Source organism: Ceratotherium simum, chromosome 22 (genome assembly GCF_057802395.1).
Source record: "Ceratotherium simum simum isolate JZ-2026a chromosome 22, ASM5780239v1, whole genome shotgun sequence".
Lineage (NCBI taxonomy): Eukaryota > Metazoa > Chordata > Mammalia > Perissodactyla > Rhinocerotidae > Ceratotherium > Ceratotherium simum.
In genome coordinates, this window is record NC_141921.1 from 26,244,309 (window position 1) to 26,261,668 (window position 17,360).

General features: G+C 59.3%; 1 protein-coding gene across 11 annotated transcripts in view; it reads left to right on the forward strand.

Annotated features, from left to right (window-relative positions):
• The first annotated feature begins 1,744 nt into the window (after positions 1-1,744).
• The window catches only part of ADGRB2 (adhesion G protein-coupled receptor B2), a 40,443-nt gene continuing 24,827 nt past the window's right edge, over positions 1,745-17,360 (forward strand). For 5 of the 11 annotated variants that reach the window (XM_087446392.1, XM_087446388.1, XM_087446389.1 and 2 more), the window contains exons 1-2: positions 6,422-8,813; positions 9,020-9,830. In XM_087446392.1, coding sequence (XP_087302518.1) covers positions 8,757-8,813; positions 9,020-9,830 — 868 coding nt within the window. In that variant the 5' untranslated portion in view covers positions 6,422-8,756. Of the gene's footprint in view, positions 2,129-6,421; positions 8,814-9,019; positions 9,831-17,360 lie in introns of those variants that run through there. The other 6 variants (XM_014784088.2, XM_087446397.1, XM_087446395.1 and 3 more) reach the window with 3 other exon arrangements.

Below are 17,360 nucleotides of genomic sequence, written 5' to 3' on the forward strand. Positions count from 1 at the left end.
CACAGTGCCCAAGTAAGGAGGCCCAAGATCTCCCACTGCCCTTGGGGTGGCTCTCAACACACCGTGCAGATGGCAAGGCCGCCTGGCTTGGCTTTCACAGCGGTGGCTGAGCCTCCAAACTCAGAGACCCGGAGCGTGTTTGAGGGTGCCCAGCAAGAACCCAGGAGCCCTGCCCGCCAGTGCTAGGCCCAAGGCACAGGCCTCCCTGGGCTCCCGCTGGGAAAGGAAAGGTGCCAGCCCTCCTCCCGGCTCATAATAATTCCCTTAAGGTGACGGGTGAGAATCCTTCATCGCCCCTTATTACCTCCTTCCATTAAAGTCGATAATCTCTCACAATCACTCACAACAAATGTCACAAATGTCACTGTGACTGCTGGAGCAGGGAGGGTCAGGGAGAGGGAGCAGGGGGCTTTTCTCTCTTCCTTTTCCTGGTCTTGCTCCTCGGGAGAGGTGAAGTCTTCTCATCCTGCCCTGGTCTCCAGGGTGACACAACTCCAGGGGCTTTAGTGGAGAGGTAGGGTTGGGATTGGGTAGACTGGGGACTTCCTTGCTCCCAGGTTTGGCCCCCTCCTGGCCAGAGAACCTTCAAAAAGTGGAGCTCCTGAAACCATCCCACACTCACTGCAAAGCTGCCCCCTGCTGGCTTCTCCTCTGACCACAGCCTTCTGATTAACCTGTCTTTGGCTGAAGTGGTGTGTCCTGATCTGCCCACCTTCCTGGTGGCAACATGCCCAGGCCACAAACCGCCGGACCAGGGCCCGGAGCCATGGCATTTCCCTGGGTACTGCTTGAACCGTGTGGGCTCTGGCCCCACCCAACTGTCCCTGGGCACAGTGCCAGGATGGGGAGGGGGCGGGTCTGTACATTTCTGCTGCTTCTACTCAAACAGATGCAACATGGGGGCGCCCCTGGCACAGGGAGAGGCACTTGTGGGAATAGACAGGCAGTCAGGAAAACATGTAACACACTGCACACGTGTAGCATCCCCGTGCCTAGGGACATGCAACATTGCAGAGTTTACTCCAGAGTATGCACCAAACATACCACACTGCAGTGCATGGATGTGGCTCCTACGTAGAAGTGACCCACAGCACTCAGCACATATGTGGCACTTGTAGGCTTGTATACATATAGCATTCCTACCCACAGGAACAAGCAACATGCATTCAGGACCTGAGCACATGTTAACACACTATGCATGTGTGTAGCAGTTGCACGCACAGAGCCAGGCAACATTACAGTGCACACATAGGGCACCTGTATGCATAAGCATGTGCAAAGTTCAGCGCACATCAGTTGCACCTTGCAGGCACAGGGATATGCAATTTACAATGCACGGGGGGAAGGGGAGACCCTGGCTGCGCAAGATGCTTCTGGCCTCGGGTATCGCTGGAGGGGCATCGCGGATCGCCTCATCCTGCGGTCCAGGAGGCCGCGGGCAGGGCGGGGGCTTACCCGGGGCTTCTCCCGCGCCGGCGCCTGGGGCTCAGGGCGGGGAGGGGGAGGGTGCGCTTGGCTCGGGCTGGCGCTGCTCCCCCTTTAACAGGAGGCGGCGCGCGTCGCCCCCGCCCCCCGCCCCTCTCCCGCGGCTCCTCGCTCCCGGCCCGGCGCGCGCCCCCACCCGGGCCCGGCCCGCGCAGGCGCCGCGTCCCGACTCGGCCGTCACTCGGTCCGGCGCGCGCTGCGGGCAGCGGCCGGAGCGGCCGGAGGAACCCGGTTTGGCGGCGGCGGCGGCGGCGGCGGCGGCGGCGGCGGCAGCGGCGACAGCGCTCGGAGACCTAGGAGGATGCGGCGCCGGCTCCTAGAGCCCGGGGCTGCGGCCGCCGCCCGCAAATAGGAGGCAGCGCGCGGCGCGGGCGGTGCTCCGGGCGGGGGAGAGAGGAGCGGGGGGGCGGCGCGGCGAGGAGGCGGCGGCAGGAGCCCGCGCCGGGCCCGGCGCCCGCCCCGCGCTGCTCCCCGGCGCCTTTTCTGCACCCGCCGCTCCGCGGAGCGGGAGCCTCGGCCCTCCGCGCGGCTGCCGCGAGCTGCCCCGCGCCCGGCCAGGCCCCCGCCTTAGGGATGGCAAACTTGTGCCCCGTGGCCGCCTCCGCCTGCGCCGGCCCCCGCTCCTGCTGCTGACGGCGCCCAGGTGAGTGCTCGGCCCCAGACCCCAACCCGGCCCCGCACCGAACCCTCCCGGCGCGGTCCCGAGTTTCCGCACCGGCCCGGACGCGGGGCGCTCCCCTAGTCCATCTCTGCTGAATTCTGCCCCGCCCGAACTGAGTTCGTTCACCCACTCCCGTCTCTTTGGGAACTTCCAAGCCTGGGGCCGAAGCCCCCTTCATCTCTGATGAGTCCCTTTTCCGCCCCGCTCCCTTTTACCCATCTCTGCTAAAGCCCCCCACCCCCATCCCCTCAGAATCCTGACCCAGACCTTACCCCCATCGCTGTCTCGAGTCTCTGTCTCAGTCTGGATCCGGGCAGTGCGCCCCCCACCTTGATTAGAGCCCCTGTCTCCAACCTGCAGCTCTACTGTGTTTCCCCTTCCAGTCCCCCCCTCCTCGTCTGGATGCCACACTGCTTCTCCCCTCCACTTAGTGGAGTCCTTCCTGTCCCCATCCATGTCTGCCCGTAGTTACTGCCTTTCTCGGCGCCGGCACCCTGACCATGCTTCTCCTCTTATTTCTGTCCCGATTGCTCCCACCCTCATATCTGCCCAGGGTCCCGCTGTCCCTCGCCAGTCTCTGCTGCAAGTCTCCTCCCCCTCGGCCTGGACTTGGGGCCGTGTCCCCCATGTCTGCTCCGAGCCACCTCCTCTCCAGCCGGGATCTCGACTGGCTTCGCAGTCCTGGCTCCTGTGTCCCTCTTTGGCCGGAGTCTATCTGTCCATCCCCTATTTCTCTCCTCCCACCCCCGGGGCATAGAGCCGGGCACCAAACGCACCCTCCTGCAGCCCGGGGGGCTGGCATGATGTGTGTGTGTGGGGGGGTTGTAGGCTCTGAAGTTGGCGGCCACTCCCGCAGTCGGCTCGGTCCGAGGGAAGTCTTCCGCGCCGCGGCGGGTGCAGAGCGGGCGAAGGATCTGGTGCCCGCGGGGGGAGGGGCTCCTGGGCCGAGAGATACTGCCCGCCTGCCCGCCTCGGCAGCTGCCAGCCGGGCCCCTCGGCGTCCTCTGGCGCCCCCTGCCCGCAGCCCTGGACCCGCTGCCCCTTTTCCTCCCGCGGGCACCCCCAGGTTTCCGCAGCAGGAGCAGCAGTGGCTGCAGGACTAGCGCTGGGAAGTCCCTGGGGAGAGGAGTTCGGTGGGCGACGCCGGGTGCCCCCTCGCGCTAGCCGCTATCCGTGCGGGAACAGTCCTGGTTGTCAGGCCACGGGCTCTGGGAACGGGGTGGGGTGGGGTGGAGGGCTCATCCCAGCAGCAGTTCAGGAGCCCTTTGAGCCATCAGACACCGACCAGCAGGACTGGCCCCTGGATTTGAGATGGTCTGGTTGGGCTTGTTTGGGCTTGGGCAGGTGTCCCCAGGGAGCCTCTATCTGTCTACCCCATGGCAGTCCCCACTAGGTGGGGGGGGGGGCGCAAAGGTGGCCTCTGTCTGGCTTGGGCATGAAACAGGCGATGGGGGAGTCCACCTGGGACAGAGCAGGCACCTGGGGAGTGTCCCTCGTGCTGGACACAGGGGTGGGGGTCAGTGTGGACTCTGTACAGGGTATGCCCTGGTGGTGGTGGGGGTGTAAGGGAGGGTCTTTCCTGGACCAAGATTGACCAATTTCCCTCTCTTCTTCTCTTCTCAGCCTTCTTTTCTCCTTCTCCTTCCCTCTTCTGCCCCCTCCCCCATCACTCTTCAGAAAGGGATATGTCTAGCCTGGGGTGTGTGTGTGGTAGGCATTTCTGTAACCCAGACTAAGGCCCCAGCTGGTCTCTGCCCTCTTCCCTCCCTTCCAACCCTCAGGTAATGGAGCTGAGTAAGTATTTAGGAACTCTGCTTTTGGTCAGTTGACCTGGGTTCAAAAGCTGTGTGACCTGGGCAAGCTACATAACCTTTCTGAGCCTCAGTTGGCCCTCAGTACAATGGGTCAGTGATCACTGCCTCATATAGTTGCAGGCAGAATGAAATTAGATCGTTTGTATAGAGTGTCTGGCACCTGGTAATGCTCAACAGTGATAGGTGTATTGGGCTGTTTCTCTTCAAGGCCAAGGTCAGACCCCTTTCCACTCCACTCCTAATTCCAGAGGAGAGATGCAGAACAGGTTCAAGTGCCTTCACTCCAACCCGCAAGATAATCAAGCCAGAAAATACCTTTAGCCTCCCAGAGTCTCCCCCTTACTCACCTCCCCCTCCTTCAGCATCCCAGGGGACTGCTCTGGGATCAGCTCTGGCCTGAGAGGCATCAGTGAAAGCAGGCCAAGGTCTTTGAGGTCCTGGTTCAAGTGTCGAGGCAGGGCAGGTGGGATAAGTACAGAGCAGAAACCCAAGTCCAGGCCCCCAAAGGTAGGCTGCCTATTAGGGGCATCCATGTGGGTAATCAGTCACAGAGGGGCACGTGGGGCACAGAGGAGGCGCTCCCTCCCTCCAGGAGGTCAGAGCCATCAGGAACTTTCCAAGGCAGTTAGTGCTTCAGGTCAGAGTTAGGGGGCGACCTGGCCCGAGCGCCCCAAGAGTTTTAAGAATCCTGGCTTTGGCGTGAGTGGCTTGGTGAAGGGCGGGTAAGTGGAGGAGAGGGGGCTCGGGTCCATGACGTTATGCTGGGCCGGAAGTCCTCTGGGCACTGTGGCTGGGCCTGGGTCCCACCCGGGAGTGGCAGCCCCGCAGCCCTGACATTGGGGAACAAAAGCTTTCGGTTCCTGTAGCAACGGAGGCTCCAGCTGCTGCAAAGTTCCGGGGAGGCGGGCGGAGGGCGGCTGAGTCACCGCCCCCTCCCCCCGCCACCGCGCGGCACCGCCCCCGGGGGCTGGGGGCCGCCTCTCCTCCCCTCCTCCCCCTCCTATGCTGTGCGAGAAGCCCCCTCGAAAACCCCCTCCCGGGACTGAGAGACCCTCGAGAGAGGCGGAGCGACCTGTCTGCCATTCGGAGAGGGAGAGCCCGCACTGGGGGGGGGGGGCGCCCCCTCCCCTCGGTCGTGCCCACCGGCTCCAGAGGCTGGATGGAGGGTGTGCGCCCTCCTCGGTGCCAGAGCCCCGGGAGGGAGGTCCTCGAGGACCCCGCCCCTCGGCCGGGGCACGGGCAGGGGACCCGGAGGCCCGGAGTGGGGGTCCCCGTCTGCGTGTTGGCCTGGGCTCGGCCCCGCAGCAAGCACCCGGGAGACGGAGGGTGAGTGACGGACGGGCGAATTGGAGCTGCCAGGTGGATAAACGCGACGGATGTGCGCACTGCCGCGCCCCCTCCCCCGCCCGCTGCCCGGGCTCCCGGTTCCCTGCGACCCAGCGCCGCTGCTCTAGGCGGGCCGGCAGATAGGGGTCGATTCCGGGGATCCCGGAGACCCAGCCCTTGCCCTGAGCTGCCCCTCCCCGCCCTAGTCTTGTCTTGGCCCTCCCAGCTGCTGCAAAAGCCTCCGATTCCCTCACTGGTGCAGAAGGGAAGCCAGAGGCTGGGCAGGCCTGAGGGGTCTGGGAGGAAGGGGGCCTGAGTGTGCTTGGGCAGAGAGTAGGATTCTCAGGTTTGATGGGGGGCAGCAGCCCTGCGGTGAAGGGGGTCCCTGAGACTGAGATTACTCCAACCAGCAACTCATCCATCTCACTGAGAGAAGTCCTGGTGTGGGAGGCCTTTTGATTATCCTCTCCATTAATCTCCTGACCCAGGAAGTTCTTCCTCCCAGTCGACCTCCATACCTCTCCTCTCTAGCTCTTGTGCATGGAGGGGTTTGTGGTCTTACTGGGCTTGGAGGTGGCAAAGCCACTCTTGTGGTTCAACCCAGAGAGCCTTCCCAGAAGCAGTGGTGGACCTCAGCAGGAAGGAGGGGAGAGTTTGTGAGGTTCTGAGAAGAGGGAGAGGAGAAGGGGAAGGGAATGTGTGAGTACTCTCCTGTGCCAGGCTCTGTGGTGGGAACTCATTGGGAGGCTGAATGAGAAGGTGTAGGCAATCCTCAGGGCAGGGAGCATGGTCTCCATTCCACAGAGGGGAAACTGAGGCTTAGGGAGGTCAATCATGGCTAATAACCCCTTGGGCTGCCTGTGAGGATCCTTCTAGATCCTTTCCTAAGGGAGGCTCTCTGTGACCCAGCTTGGAATTGGGCTCCTTGCCTTATTTTCTGGGTGGGGAGTGATATAAAAAGGGGCCCCTAAAGGGTCTAATGTCACAGCAGGAACAATGAGAGTCATGCATACGCAGGGTGACGTTCCAGAATTGGTGTGAAGGGGGTGTCTGAAGGAGACTGAGAAGAGGAGGGGGCTTGGGCAGGGTTTAGAGGTGGCTCAGTTCTGGAGAAGCCAGGCTGTGGCTCTGAAAGATGTGGACTTAGTGCTTCTTGATGGGTTGGGGCTATGGAGAAGGGAGCAGCAGAACCCAGGAGGTGGGGCTGGGAGATCTGAGCCCCCAGCTTCAGGAACACAAAGGGAGGAGCAGCAGATCAGATCCTTAGGTCTTAGCCGTCATATGCTGAGCCTCAAAGAACCAAATACCTGTGTGTGTTCACACTGGAGAGTACATTTGTATCTCTGTGCATGTGTAGAAGTGTCTGGCTCTTTACACCCTTATAGATGTGAGTGTGTGCACCTGTGTCTACACGTGAGTTCATGCATCTGTAGTTTACACGAATCTATGTGCCTGTCTGTGTGCCTGTGAACGTCTGTCCATACATGCGTCTGTGCATACGTGCTTTTGCGTGCATGTCTGCAGGGCACAGGGATCTTCAAGCCCACGTGTGTTGGGGTGTGTGGGGAGATTTCCTGCCCTGCTCTAAGTGGGGGAGGCGAGGCCAGTTATAATGAGCCCCCACCTCCCCTCCGCTGAGCGGCAGCCATGGCCTGAATTTTGCAGCCTGCTTAAAAATAATTGGGGGCAGCGGGGGGATTGGATGTCATTCATCATCAGCCGCTGGCTTCACTGGTGTCACAGCAGGCCGGGCAGGCTGAACGGTGTGGGACAGGCATGCTGTGGGGCAGGTAAGGCCAGGGGTCTGGTCCTTTTTTCAGCTCCTTGGGGGGCAGTAGAGACACAGCCTATTCTGGCTTCTGCTGAATAACTCCAGGCGGGTCTTTGGAGGAGGGTGGGCTGGCTCCCCCCCAGTAAATGGGCCTGCCTTGAGCTTGCCTCTCCCCCATTCCCCCCACCCACCTGTGGCTGGGGAGGGGCAAGTACTTGTTTGTGGCTAGGGCTTGGACCTGGCTGAGAGCTGGAGCATGTGGGAGCTGGGGCAGTGAGGAGCTCCATGGATACTCAGGGATTGGAATTCTGGGCTTCTAATTCCTGCCCCCATGCACCCCCTGGCCACTATTTAGACTCCTGAGCAGCCAGGAGAAAATCTGCCCCTGGGGAGCAGGGTGTGTCTTGGGAAAATCGAGCCACACCTGTGAATTATCCTGTTTGAGGTTCAGTTCCCAGAGCTAATGGCTTGTCCATCAGACCTGGAGCCTGAAGGAGGAAGGGGATGGAGCAAGAGGCTGTTGGTGGGTGAGAGAGAAACCCAGGCTAGGCCCTCAGGTCCTGGACTCCAGTCCCAGCTTGGCCACTCTTGTGTGATCTTGAGCAGGTTGCCTGCCCTCTTGGAGCCTCATCCTTTCTCATCTAATGTGGAACAACCAGGCTCTAGGGGCCCATCCAGTGCTGTGAGCTCTGTGTGGGCATGAAGGAGGAAGGCAGTGTGGATCACTCTGGGGGCAGGGCTAGAAGTGGGGCTGAGCCAGCCCAGGCCCCAGGCTCTGTCTTCTGGACAGCTAGGGTGGAGGCTGGGCAGGCTGTGAGCAGTGGCTCTGTCCTGGCCTGGTGGGTGGGAGGGCACCTGCAGGTGCTCCCCAGCCCTTCTCGTCCACTTTGGCCTGACTGCCCTGTGTGTCTGTCAGGGTAGGGCGTGGGGCCTGGCTGCCCTCCCACACCTGGAGGACATTCACACCTGCTGGGAGCTCAGCTTAGTGCAGCACTTGGCGGGGAGGTAGAAGTCAGCGAACTCTGGTCTCCACTCTTAGGATCTTGAAGACGCATGAGATGAGCAAGCTAGCCCTGGGGAGATAGCAAGGGATGGAGGTCATGATTGGGTGATGCAGACTTTCAGGCAAGGGCTATGGGAGCTAAGAGCAGGGAGATGGCATGGTGGCCTCCTGGGGGTAGCAGGCCCTGAGCCAGGCCTTGGAGGATAACCCCATGGTGGAAGAGGAAGAGAGGTCAGAGGGAAATTACTGCACCCATTTTCCAGATGCCTCTCCCCCTTGTTTCCACCAGGAAATCCACAGCCGCGCTACTCATGACGTTCATACTTGCCATGCCCTCCCATGCGCATGGCTCAGGTTGTGCGCAGTCCCTGGCACCCTGTGGCGGTAACTCCTCCCCTTTCTCTCCCACTCAGTAAAGCAAGTGAGTGAGAATGACCTTGTTCTGGGAATAACCTTGAATCGCTCTGATTTATAAAAAAGCAAATCGTTGTCAAACATCGCTACTTTGACAATTACTGCCGGGCTACACGTGACACGCCTCACAGCTGATCACGACACACTGCGGCTGGGAGCAACAGTCCTGGGGAATACAGGTTGGGTGGTGGGGACGGGGCTGGATCTGAATGTCGGGCCGAGGTGCTTGTGGTTGATAGGACTGACTGAGGAACGAGAGGATAATAGTAACAACAACAACTCATGTTTCTTAAGGGCTTCAAGATTCCACGCACTCTCCTGAGTCCCTCCATTTTACAGGTAAGGAAACTGAGGCTCAGAGAGGTCAAGTCCCTTGTCTAAGATAACACATGTGGACCTAAAAGAACTTGGTTCACAAGTTCTTGGGGACTTAAAAGAGCCAGGAGGGTCTTAACCACGAGGCCCACTCCCTGTAGCTGGCCGCAGGAGATTCAGCGCCCATGCTGGCTGTGCCTGGAGCCACTGACCACTGTCTCTCTCCACAGGGCAAGGGACATAGGATGACCCCAGCCTGTCCCCTCTTACTATCTGTGATTCTGTCCCTGCGCCTGGCTGCCGCCTTCGACCCCGCCCCCAGCGCCTGCTCCGCCCTGGCCTCGGGCGTGCTCTACGGGGCCTTCTCCCTGCAGGACCTCTTTCCTACCATCGCCTCGGGCTGCTCCTGGACCCTGGAGAACCCTGACCCCACCAAGTACTCCCTCTACCTGCGCTTCAACCGCCAGGAGCAGGTGTGCGCCCACTTTGCCCCCCGCCTGCTGCCCCTGGACCACTACCTGGTCAACTTTACCTGCCTGCGGCCCAGCCCCGAGGAGACGGTGGCCCAGGCGGAGTCGGAGGTGGGGCGGCCGGAGGTGGAGGAGGAGGCAGTGGGGTTGGAGCTGTGCGGCGGCTCGGGCCCCTTTACCTTCCTGCACTTCGACAAGAACTTCGTGCAGCTGTGCCTGTCAGCTGAGCCCTCGGAGGCCCCGCGCCTGCTGGCGCCCGCTGCTCTGGCCTTCCGCTTTGTCGAGGTCTTGCTCATCAACAACAACAACTCTAGCCAGTTCACCTGCGGTGTGCTCTGCCGCTGGAGCGAGGAGTGTGGCCGCGCTGCCGGCAGGGCCTGTGGCTTTGCCCAGCCGGGCTGCAGCTGCCCTGGTGAGGCGGGGACCGGCCCTGCCACCACCACGCCTCCAGGTCCTCCTGCTGCCCACACCCTGTCCAATGCCCTGGTGCCTGGGGGCCCAGCCCCACCTGCTGAGGCCGACTTGCACTCGGGGAGCAGCAATGACCTGTTCACAACCGAGATGAGATATGGTGAGTCTGAGGGGGTCCTGGGTGGGATGGGTGTGTCCAGGGGGCTGATGGTGCCCATTGGTGCCCATCTTGGCAAGTTCTTGAATCGCTCTGGGGCCATTCACATAGTCGTTTACCCATGTTCCCCCTGTGTTCAGCCTTGCCCAGATGTTGGGGTCACCAAAATGGATGGGGGTCAGACCTCTCGAAGAGTTTGCTGTCTGGGTGGATGAGTGGGGGGTGTAAATCAGATAATGCAGCTTGATAAACCCAGAGAGGGGACCCCCTAATTGGGCAGTCAGGGAAGGCTTCCTGCAGGAAGTGATACAGGAGCAGAGATCTAAAGGACAAGTGGAAGCCTGCCAAGCCACAGGAGTGGTGAGGGCATTCCAGGCATAGGGAGCAGTGTATGAAAAGGCCCAAAGCTGGGAGTGACTGTGGCAGGCCCCTGGCACTGCACGTTGACAAGTTTGCCTGGAGGCTGAAGTAGGGAGGGAGCAGGGATGTGTTCCTGCCCACATGGGTCAGTGATTCTGGCAGTGGCCCCAGGGTCAGGGCAGAGGGAGGCGTGGAAGAATGTGCCTGGATGAAGATGCCTGAGCTTCGAAGCTGCCGTGGAGGGCTGAGCTGGCTCAGCTCCCAGGGTCCCCTGTCTCCCTCCTCTGGGCCCATGTCTTCTGGGACTGAGGCCGCCAGCTGCTAGAGCTTCCTGCTGACTGGGCAAAAGCTCTCAAGCCCCTGAGTCCTGTCTGCTCCTGCTCCCACCCCAGCTCCCTCCGCCACAGCCACCTTCTGCTGACCCTCCTTCCTGCAGCTTCTAGGCCCCAAGCCCCTCAGCTGATCCTACAAGCCTGCTGAACGGTGCTGGGCCAGGGACTGGCCAGGTGGCCTGGCAGGGAACAGGGGGCCTAGGACATGGGAGTGGGAGGGAGGCAGATCTGGGATCTGGTCTCTAGCTCTAGTACTAACAGGAAGTTCCTTCCCCTCTCTGGGCCTCAGTTTCCCTATTTGGGATAACAGATGCTGGCCTACCATTATGAGGATGTCACGCAGGGATGGAAGTCAGAAGGGGCACCTGGATCTGACTGAGAGTGTTTACAAGGAGGAGGGGGGTCTCATGTGAGGGCTGCTAGGAGTACTGGAGGAGCATGATCGGTCCCCATGCCTGCTTTGGAGACCAGAGCCCTGGAGTTGGGAACTGCCTTTGACTGTTACTTTGAGTGGATCCCTTTTTTTTTTTTTTTCCCATCAGTTTCTTCATCTGTAAAATGGGGAGATATCCCTGAATTAATTAGAGGGGATCTTTATCTGACAGTAGCCTCACCCGCTGCTTTGGGAGAAGGGTTTCTCAGCTTCCCCCATGAGATATCCGGCATCATGCCCATCCATGGCACATGCCCAGTGGCCTTGCTCTGGCCTCTCCCGTAGGCCAGCTTGGCCTCTAACAGTGGTCGATGAAGCCGTCTGAGTGACAGCCAGGCCATGGGCAGGTCTCCGGCCCTGGAGGCTGGCCTGGGATTTAGTGCCTGCAGGAAGAAATTGAATTTCACTTCTTTGTCGAACATCGGCAGAGAGCACCAGGCATATATCAGGAGGTTTATGGCTCTTCCTGCCTGGCCGCCACTGCCTGTCACTCTGTGGGGGCCTCCCCCATCATGCTCAGCAAAGGGTGGGTTCTTTTGTCTGGTTTTCCCTGTGGTCCATCAGCCCAGTGGTCTGCAGTGGATGGAGCAAGGCTCTGCCCTCATGGGCAGGCACCATCTGGGCAGGCTGCCATGTGGAGCACAGAGCCAGGAGCAGCCAGCTGGGCTTGGGTGAAGCCGGAAGCAGGAGTTGGTTGGTAGCTGGGGTGTCTTTGGGGGTCAGAGAGGGCCGGTGACGGGAAGGGCACCATCATCCCACCAACATCAGAGCCTCTGCAGGCGCCTCTGGCACTGAGGATGGGTGGAAATTGGATGCTGGTTGATTCTGGGCATGAGGCCTAGTATCATCTCTGAGCAGGGAGCCCTGGGCTCCCAGCTGTTCCCAGGCCTGACCTCTGCTCATGCCCCTTGTCCTGCTTGGCATGTTTCCAAGCTGCTCCCTGGGGTTGCCTGCAGGGAGGGCTCTTGCAGGGTGTTGCAGGGGGTGATGTGCCATCAGAAGTGGTCTCTCTCGGCACACTGGTGCCCAGAGCTGGGCTGGCACAGCCCCTTCCTCTCCCCTGGCAGGTAAGAGGCTCTTCCTCTCTGCCACCTCCTCCCTTCTGCCCAACCTCTCTGGGGAGGTGATGGGCACAAGACTTAGTTTGTTCCATGTGGCAGAGGGCATCTGAGGGCCAGTGGCATCATCAGGGCCTGGAGCACTCTGTGCCTGGTGGCAGCACCACCTTTGCCAAGCCCTTGGCCTCACCTCCATGCCCCCCTTCACCTCCTCCCCGCTGGGCCAGCTGGACACATGTACCAGCTGTAGGAGAACCGGCTGGCACAGAGAGCTGCCAGATTGAGAGTAAGATTGGTGGGGACAGTGGTGAACAGGAAGTGTGAGACCCTCGTCCCAGCCCCTCTGCCAGGCACTGGGGCAGGGGAGCTGTGCTCTTCTTCTCTGGCACACCCCACGTAGGATCAACAGCAAGGCCAAGCGGGTGGGGCTGGGTAGGTACTGGAAGAGCGGTGAGGCCAGGGGCTGGTGGGCAGTGACGGAGCGGAGTGACTGGGCCCGCCTCAGAGCCGAGTGCGTTTGACAACAGGGTACAGGCGCCTGTTAATTTCACGCAAACTGCCTTTGATAGATCTCTTGTTATTTTTGGTGAGTTGAGCCATAAATTTGTGCCATCTTGCTGCCGCAATCTGTTAAGTGGGGGGAGAGGAAGAAAGGGAAGATAGGCGGGAAGGCGCTTGGCCGAGGACTGGCACAGAGGCTGGCTGAGGCCAGGGCAGGAAGGCGGGTCGTAGAGGTAGTGCCAGCTGCAGAGCCCAGCTCCTGGGGGCCGGCCGCCAATGTGCAGTTCCTGCCCACTGACCCGCCCATCCTGAGGAGGTGCTGGCCAATGGGGATGGCTGTGCAGAGTGACACCTGGGACAAAGTGTCTTTCATTCTTGCAACCCCCCTCCCTCCTCTGCCACACTCCCTGCCTCCCCCCAGGGGCACTGTCCCACTCTTGGCTGTTTTGTGCTAGTCCACCCTCCCCATCATCCAGGCTCCATTCCTGAGGCATGGCACCGGGTGAGCCTGGGGTCTCCTGAGTGTCAGGCCTGGGAGGCAAGAGTGGGTTCAGATCCCCATTCTGCCACTGTTGCTGTGTGACTTGGATAAGGTGCTGCCCCTCTGGGCCTCAGGACCCCTGGTTCTCTGTGTGTCACTTCCCTGATCCGGCCTCCAGTGACTCCCCATCATGGCCCAAACTCCTCAGCCCGGCATTCCAGCTGCAGCCTGCTTTCCAGCCTTCCCTCTGATTCTCTCCTACCCTTTCAACTGGGGCTCCTCACTGGCCCCAGAACCCCCTGCTTTCTGGCCTCCCTGCCTTTGCTTGGGCTGTTTCCCTCATCCGGAATGCCCTTTGCCCTTGGTTGTCCAGAACTTCTCCCTCCTTCCAAGCACAGCTCAAGCCCTGTCTCCTCTAGGAAGCTCCTCTGACCTGCCCAACCCAGTCCTATACTGGCCTCTCTCCTCGCAGCGCTCGGCCCCTGCTGTCCTCTTTCGGCCAGCCTGGCCTGGAGGCGGGAAGTGGGGCCCTACCTGCCTGTTTGGGGCTCAGACATCAGGGAGGCAGGGTCTCTCTCAGGGTTGGGGCGGGGAGACCTAGCACACGGGATGCGTTTCCTAGAAAGTCCTTCCAGCCAGATCTGTGCTGCGGGAGCTCTGAGTGCTCCATCATGGATGGAGAGTGGGGCACAGACTCCCCAGACATCTCAGCAGGGACCGAGTCCCAGCCCATCCACCACACACGTCTTCACGTCTTTCTCAGGGTGGAGCTTGTGCCAGGCCTTGGGCCAGCTCTGACTGAATGAGATCCGAGGTGAACCGGGCAGACCTTCTGCCCTCTGTGGGGGAGAGTGACCGCTAGTGTACATTGGTGGTCAAGGCCACAGGCTGAGGTCACCCAGCCCCAGGTTCGAGTCAAGACCCCACCACTGACCAGCTGTGTGACCGTGGGCAAGTTTCTTCACCCCCATTTCATCACCTGTAAAATAGAGGCAGAGCTATTCCAGAGTAATGGTGAGGATTCAGCAAGAGAATGTGGTTAGCACGGTGCCTGGCGCATGGTAAATCCCTAATAAATATTTGCATGTTGTCATCATTTAGTGTAATAAGGATGACGAACATGTGCCGGATGTCAGGGGAGGAGGAAGAGTGAGGGATTAAACCACAAAGGAATGGCAAGGCAGTCTAAAGAAGGTGATTCTGAGTTGAGTTTTGAAGAGTGAGTAGGAATTCACTAGCCTGTGAAATTTTTCCTTAAATCGAATCGCTTTTTAAATGTAGTATATTAAAAAGAAATTTCATGTCATAAATGGAAGAAGAGGATCACATATCTGAAATAGAAGATAACCGAAGAAACAACCACAGTGAAAACAAAGCGACATTATTAAATTCCAGCACGATGCTCGTCCCTCCTCTCGATTTGTTAGAAAGAGAAATTAGCACGTGCTGTGGATGTGTTAAAGTCTCGGACTGCACAGAGACTTTATCTTTCATGCATTTGGAAGGATTAAAAGTAAGTTGACCATATAATTTTTCATCTAAACCGGGACATTTTTGAGGTTATAAAGGGAGGGAGGTACTATTAATTACATCAGGACGACATCCCAGGCAGATTGGCAAATAGTCACCCTAATTAAAAGAGACCTGGAAAGGGGATACCTTCCTCGGTCCATGATCCAGTGTTATTTAATGGCCTGTTTGTGAGCCACCCCAGGTCATCTCCCACCACACGCTTTGGGAAACCCTGCGGGAGGAAGGGCTTTGAAGGTAGAGGAAGCAGCCTGTGCAAGGGCGTGGAGGCGTGAATGGCCAGGGGCAGGGAGCCAGTAGACTGGTGTTGCTGGACAGTAGCCCCACTGGTGGGGGACGAGGCCAAGGCTCTGACTGCTGTCCCCAAATACTGGGACCTCACCTTGTTGGCCAAAGGCTGCCAGGCAGCAAGAAGTTGGGCGTTGTTGGGGAGGCAGGGTGAGTCAGATGTGGTCCCTGCTCTCGAGGAGCTCCTGGCCATGTGGGGGAGGCAGCAGGACCCCGCTAGTGATGTTGGGAGGCTGGGCAGAGAGGCCAGCAGCTGGGGGAGGAAGTCATCAGAGGGGGACTGGCCTTCTGGCTGGGCATCTGGTCTTACAGAGATACACAGTCGCATTGGACTGCAGAGGTAGAGCCTGGAATTTTCAAAAGCCACCTCCCTCTGCCTCTGCCCCCATGGGATTCTGATGCACTGTGGGGTACAAGGAGTCGTGCTGGGGTGGGGAGCCATGGAGGGACGTGACAGAGCCCTGTTTCAAGGGGATCCGTGGGTGCCTCCTCAGGGCTCTGGGGCCGGCCTCAGGGAGGATGCAGAGAGCCCTGGAGGGGAGGACGGCTTTGTAAATCGCACCGCTCTCTCGTGTGGAAGTGATGATTATCGTGGTTATTTTTAACACGTTCACGACAAAGGAGGCTGAGGGGGCTGGACTGTGTGGAGGCTGGAGGAGCAGGGTCTGCGGAGCATGGTGTAGCAGGTGCCTGCAGTCCTGCTCAGATGGCAGAGGGCCTGTGCCCACCCTGCCTGCCACGGCCAAGGGGAGATGAGAGTGGCCCCTGTGGGGTTGGGTGGAGGAACCCTCAGGGATATCTGGCCCCTGTTTGCTGAATGCCTGTCTTGTGTCTGACTGCTCAAAGCTAGGCCCTCTGTGCAAGAGGGACGAGGGAGACAAGACCCTTCCTCAGGGCCCACGAGAGGGACCAGCCCAGGATACTTGCAGCTGCAGCCAGGAGGCAGCCTGGGGTCTAAGCCACAGAAGAAGAGACCAACGTACCCAAACCCCTGTGTGGTCATCCTAGGAAGGCTTCCTGGAGGAGGTGACATTTGACATGTAGAAGATTTTGGCAGATTGAGGTGAAGAAAGGGCATTCCAAGGGGACAGAAAACCATTAGCAGATGCATGGAGGGAGGAAAGTATTTGCATGTTCAAGGGATAGCAAGAAGGGGGTGGCAGCTCCTTTTTATTGAGAGCTTATGGTACTCCAGGTGGTCCATGTCTCTTGATTCATTTAATTCTCACCATATACCTGTGGTAGGAAGTGTCATCTTTATTTTCAGTTAAAGATTTTTAAGCTCAGAGAGGTGAGGCAACTTGCCCGAGGGCACACAGCAAGACTGTGGCAGAGTTGGGAATCAAACCTACATCTGCTTGGTTCCTGAATCTTTGTCCTTCCCACTGGCCCACATGGCCTCACAGTGTGCTTGGCTGTCTGGCTGGGAGGGGAAAACAGGGCTGGACGGATCAGCAGAGGTCAGAGCATGCCAGGCTCTGAGATTTACACTGTGGCTGAAGCAGTGGGGAGCCACTGCAGGTTCCTCAGCAGGGCAGTGTGTGTGGCTGGAGCTGGGCTCCCAGGGGATCACTTTGGAGGCTATGGAGGCAAATCAGGCTCATGGTAGGGGAGGGAGGAGTAGATGTGCAAAGGAACAATCAGAAAGTGGTATGAAAACAGGATAATAGAGGCAAGTCTGAGGGGCTTCGTTGGGGCGAGGGAGTGACTCGGGGTCCATGGGAATTTGGAAAGCCATCACTGAGGAGGTCCAAGTCAAGTTGCATTGTGTCAGAGCCAGCACAGTTCAGTAGAAAGAGCATGGCCACCGGAGTCAGGGAGGCCTGGTTTCGAATCCCACATCAGCCTCTCCGGTGTGAGACCTTGGAGCCTCGTTCCTCATTAGTCAGATGGGAGAACCCTCTTAATGAGGATTCAGTGAGGTGATGTTGAGTGCACAGTGATGGCACGTAGGGGTTGTGTAGTAAATGTTTCCTTATTCAACACAAAACAGAACAGTTAAGAGGTCATCAGGGCTGAGCCGGGAAGCATGTCCCAGGCCGCAGGTCCGTCTGTGCCCACGGCAGGCAGCCAGGTGGGAAAGCTGCTGGATCGCAAGACTGCGAGCATCGGAGCGCCTGGTCCAGCAGGCCTGCGGAGCTCACTGGGTGGGACGCTCGGGAGTTCTGGGGGTGCACACACCCGTTCCCGGAGCCCTCCTTGTCCTCTTGCCTCAGCTGCCTCTCTGACTCCCCCTGCTGTGGGCCCAGAGCCCTGGGGCCTGCACGCAGTATATGCTGAATAAACGTTTATTTCAATAATGACACCTCTGGCCTTATCCGTCTTCTTCCCCCTTCAGGGAGAACTGGCTGTCACGTGTGGGGGAAACACATTGCTGGCCTCTTCTCTGAGGGAGGTGGGGGGAGGGCGGAAGGGAGGGCCATCAGTGTAGGCCCTAGCTGTGTGACCTTGGGCTTGTTCCTTTCCCTCTCTGGCTCAGCCCAGGAGGCTAGGAGAGGGACTCAGAGCTGGACCTGTGACATGTTCTGATTTTCAAATAGGATGGGTTCT